General features: G+C 42.8%; 1 protein-coding gene across 1 annotated transcript in view; it reads right to left on the reverse strand.

The window, feature by feature from the left end:
- Positions 1-5,000, reverse strand: part of LOC138864906 (uncharacterized) — a 41,468-nt gene that overhangs the window by 10,585 nt on the left and 25,883 nt on the right. Inside the window, exons 3-4 of the mRNA XM_070133545.1 lie at positions 1,069-1,125; positions 41-213 (exon numbers count right to left, since the gene is read on the reverse strand). Of these exons, the coding sequence (XP_069989646.1) occupies positions 41-213; positions 1,069-1,125 (230 nt within the window). The remainder of the gene's footprint in view (positions 1-40; positions 214-1,068; positions 1,126-5,000) is intronic.

Genomic DNA, 5,000 nt, shown 5'->3' on the forward strand with positions numbered 1-5,000 from the left:
GAAACAGTGGAAGAGAACAAAATGCTAAACACCAGATCACCTGCAGGGAAATTCCACCTCTCGGGGAGTCGTAGTCGAGAATGGTCGTGTCGTGGTACCACAGGACGGCCGTCGGGGGGGCGAGGGTGTGGGTGACGACGCACACCAGCGACAAGGACGACCCCGCCTGAAGGAATCTCTCGTTGGCGCCGAGGATGTAGGTCCCGTAGCCGGCTTTTCAAGGAAGAAGGTGGGAGGGAAGGAGGGAAGGATGAAGGATGGAAGAAGGGAAGGAAGGCAAAAAGGATGTAGGAAGAAAGGATGGAGGAAGAGGGAATGAAGGAAGGAGGGAGGAAGGATGGAATGAATGAAGGGAGAGGGAAGGAAGGAGGAGGGATGGAAGAAAGGAGGGGAGGAGGAAAGAAGGAGGGATGGAAGGATGGAGGAGGAAGGAAAGCAGGAAGGAGGGGAGAAATAAGGAAGGAGGAAAGGAGGAAGGAAGAAGAAGGGAAGGAAGGAGGGAAGGAGGAAGGAAGGAGGAAAGGATGATGGAAGGAAGGAGGGAGGGAAGGAGGAAGGAAGGAGGAGGTGGTGGGAGTAAGATATGAATGCTTTGTTAGGTCTAAGTTGTAAATTTTGTTACGAGCAATATTTGTAGTCCGATCGGGCTTTTAGGTGTTTCTGTAAATCTTAAAACACGTATAAAAATATCTATATCTACACCTATCTACCTAACAATCCATCTATCCATGTATATCTCTTCATCCATCTATCTATTTACCCATCTATCTATTTACCCATCTATCTATCTATCCATCTATCTACCTATCTATCCATCCACCTACCTATCTACCCATCTATCTACCTATCAGTCCACCCATCTATCTATCTATCCATTTATCCATCTATCTATATAATCGGTGTGGAAGGTATTAAATGGTTCCATGATTTTGTTCAGCTTCTCACAGACAAAGCTTAGTGTCTTGTATAAATTATATTCATATTTCAAGAATCTGAGGAATTTCCTTAAACAGCAACTTTGGATATATCTTTAGTAAAATCTTTATTTCAGGACTTAACACTTCTTACCTTTCTTATCCGCGGGGGTGGGTGGCCTGTACAGTTGGCTGTCTAGGAGGCGCTTGTCTGTTGATAGAAAAAAAAGTCATTTTGATTATAAAAAAACTGTATGTTTGTGTTTCGATAGAGAAAAAAGGGATTTTTAGTGGTCTCTCGATAGGAAAAGGGCAATTTTGAACATGTGAAATTGTAAATGCTTGTCTGTTGATAGAAAAAACAGGCAATTTTTGAACATATAAAAACTGTAGATATATCCATAAAAACCCGTCACAACACACACAAAAGCAAACTAGGTTCGTACACTTTTTTGGTATCAAAATTTCATGATCATGGCTTTCCAAAGAGGTTTTGGCACTTTTTCATGCCTCTTTTCAGTTTTCCTTGAGCATCTGATGCATATTTAAGATATCTATAACCTAATATAAAAGATTTAAGTACTGAATTTTACAACTTTTCATTACTACCTTAATCTTCAAAAGTTTATTTTCATTCTTTCTGAAGAAATTAAATAGAAAAAAATATCCGTCAGACTTCTTTAAAAACACATTCTAATATCCATGATTTTCCAGAATTGAAAACAAGGAAATTTCAATTCCCATGATTCTCCAGGACCCGTATGGATGCAGCTTTTCGGAGCGAATCCAAAAAGCTCTACCCATTTTTTATTCTGTTTTCGTAGGACTCTAGATTTTTCCCCTTTTTTGTACACACCGGCAGCCATATTGATTACAATTTCTAACCACAGCAAAAGAAGAAAAGATAAGACGAGGAGGGGAGGAAATAAAAGAAATATAAAAATACAAACACATATACAAAAGAAAAAGTATAACACTTATACCCCGAGAAGAACACAGCGGCGCAATTCAGACAAAATAATTGATATCCATGGACAGACGTGGCAGCGAAAGGGATTCACGCCAATCTTGAGGAGATGGATAGATAATTCACGATCATGTCTCTGCCTCTTTCCTTGCTTTTTTGTCAGTCTTTTGGTCCAGGCATCTGCCAATCTATCAGTCAGTCACGGTGTTATATAAATACTCTAAGCAAAACGCTGTGCTTCACTTTCTTCTATCTTCTCTTTGGCACCACGACCGAGGGAAAGAATCATTTTGTATCCATTTTCATTTCCCATCCCCCCCCCTCTTCCCCATTCCCTCCCCCAAGTCTACGGTACCGTCTTCATTGAAGGAAATTACCATGCCCATTACAAACACTTCCAATAGGCCATACAGGATAGGAGACCAGGATAATGAACCTGAATTAAGCATTGTTTTCTTCCCGGCCAGCGGCTTGTATATAGACATCATATGCCTCATAAGGGATAACAGCCTTAAAAGCTTTCCCTTAAACCGCTCTTGTACAGTTTTGGAGATTCAGGCCAAGATTTTAGGCCAGAGTAAGGCTACCAATAAAGTTGCCATGAAATCCTGTGTCGAGATACGCTGCCATTTTAATTCCCTCTATAATGTCAGTTTATATTTTTCCAAATTAGCATCGTTCTCACTCGAAATTCATGCTTTATAGTTATAGTTAAATTCTGCATTGACGGCATGCACGCATTGAAACGTCTCATATGAAAGGCTCGAAAATCTTCCTTTACATTGACTGTTAATGTTACTTAGGGTAATAAGCCCGTAAGTTCTATTTCTAGTATTGTCATTTCACTATTCATCTCATATTCAGTAATTGTTTGTCTAGACATTCCATATTACAATGCTGATTAATGCCGTTAGCTTATCGTAATATTTTATCATCATTCATTAGTCATCATCCATTAACCTACAATTCTTTTCCTTTCTCACTAGCCTCTTTATCTCTCATTTTACCCCCACTTAGCCAGAGGTATCTCTCCAGTGGCAGGCAGCTCCCGACTCTACGCCGTCCTACCGTTGAGTTGGGGCCTCGGCCGCGGACTCAACGGACACGGACCAGTGGAAGAACACCGGAGACGTCAGCGGAGGATTGACCACTGATGGATAATCAAGGACACATCTTTAACAAACCTTAGCAACGTTCCTTTTCGTTTCCTTGTTTACCATTTAACATTATTTTCGTCCCCCTTTCTTGCGCATGTCAGGCCAAGTGGTCACAGATTCCAACCTCACCCCCGTAGATGCTTTTTATACCCGCTTTATTTCTTTATCAATATCACTTCAGTCACCTTTCTCCTCACCTGCATCCCTCTTTTCCCTGTAAAGTTTTATTTCCCCTTCATCATCCATCCTTCATTTATGCCACTTATTCTTCTTGCTCCATCCTAGAACTCCCTAACCTCTCTTCTTTACAGTTGTTTCCTTTTGTCTGCAGAAATGAAAGATGAGAATAAACAGATAAAAATATCAAAATCAGATGACAAGTTCATTAATTCCACGTTTTAATCAATTTAATAAATAAAAATAAACAATAAAACATGTTTCATTGGCAGGATGAACCTGTGAGAAGCAAACCAGGTGTCTGTATAGCCTGAGTTGGCTATCACGGATTGTGCAGGTAACAGGTCCTGTGCCAGCTTCACAGTGCAAATGTTGCACTGTGGACACATGGTCCCGCCAACGGTACCCCATGATCAGATACAAGGACCTATTACAGAAGGCATCAAGACCAGATTCCAAGGCACAGGATGACATTCAGGTTTCACTACTGTATGGTAATATTCTTGTCGAGAGAGTTCATGACCCCGGCTGTCAGGCCAATAAGGTCTACTGATAGCCCTGAGTTATGAACTACACTACCAAGGTATGACTTCAATATCCTCGCCGCAAGCACGTACCGACTGAACAGGTTCTCCTAGCAAGTACCCAAAATCCTGGATCTTGGTCCAAGAGACTTCTAGACCCAGGGACTTTGCTTAATTTGTAAATGTATCCAAAGCCACCACTAGGATTTCCAAAGACAGATAAAATAGTAACATCATTAGCAAAGTCAAGGTCAGTAACCTTGATATTGCTCAAAATTGACTCTGGACAGCAGCTCTGCCCAGTATCCGGTCCATGCAAGTGTTGAAAAGAGTTGGTGCAAGGATGCAGCCTTGCCTCACTCCTGAACTCGACAGGCTCCCACCACTCTTTCAGTACCAGTATACAGGCTTGCTATTAATCCAATGATCCTTGTTGGAATTCCCCTCAGTCTCAGGATCTCCCAGAGTGATTCTTGATGCACCGTATCAAACGCATTCTTGAGGTCAATGTAGGCTGCAAGCAGCCCACGCTCGAACTCACGATGGCGATCTACAATGACTCAAAACGCCAGGATACAGTCTTTTGTGGCTTACCAGGAGTGAATCCAGATTGCTCTAGCCTCTGGTGCCATAGCAGGTGGTCTCTGATACGTCTCAGAAGGATGTGAGTGAGAACCTTGCCTGGTATACTGAGCAGTGTGATGCCTCTGTGGTTGCTGCAGTCCCATCGATCCCCTTTCTCCTTCCAGAGAGGGATGACCACACCTCTCAACAGGTCAGGGGGAACGGTACCGGACCGCCAGATGGCAGCTAGGACAGCAGGCAACCCCTGTGCCATGGGTTCACCAGCAGCCTTTAACAGTTCAGCTGGGATGCTGCAGAACCCACTGCTTTACCACTTTTCAGCTTGGAAATCACCCCCTTTTACTTCAATTAGGGAGGGTGGATCCTCACTGATGGGTGGGTTTAGCAACAGAATGTTGACATTACCCACATCCAAGTTAACTGTTGGTGGATCAGCCTTTTATAATTACTCAAAATGCTCAGCCCAACGCTCCTGCACCGCAACAGGATCTGAGATGATCTTGCCACTTTTGAGTGGACTGCAGTCGCCTGCGAAGAGGGCTTGAAGTTCAGCTTTCTCAGGGCTTGGTAGGCAGGATGAAGGTCATTTACTAAAAAATGGCCTTCGACCTCTTCTGAAAGACTTAAACTGTTCCTTGTCCCTCCTCAACAGTGATCAAGTCCTGCGTACCTGAGA

The sequence above is a fragment of the Penaeus vannamei genome, chromosome 19 (genome assembly GCF_042767895.1).
Source record: "Penaeus vannamei isolate JL-2024 chromosome 19, ASM4276789v1, whole genome shotgun sequence".
NCBI classification, from domain to species: domain Eukaryota; kingdom Metazoa; phylum Arthropoda; class Malacostraca; order Decapoda; family Penaeidae; genus Penaeus; species Penaeus vannamei.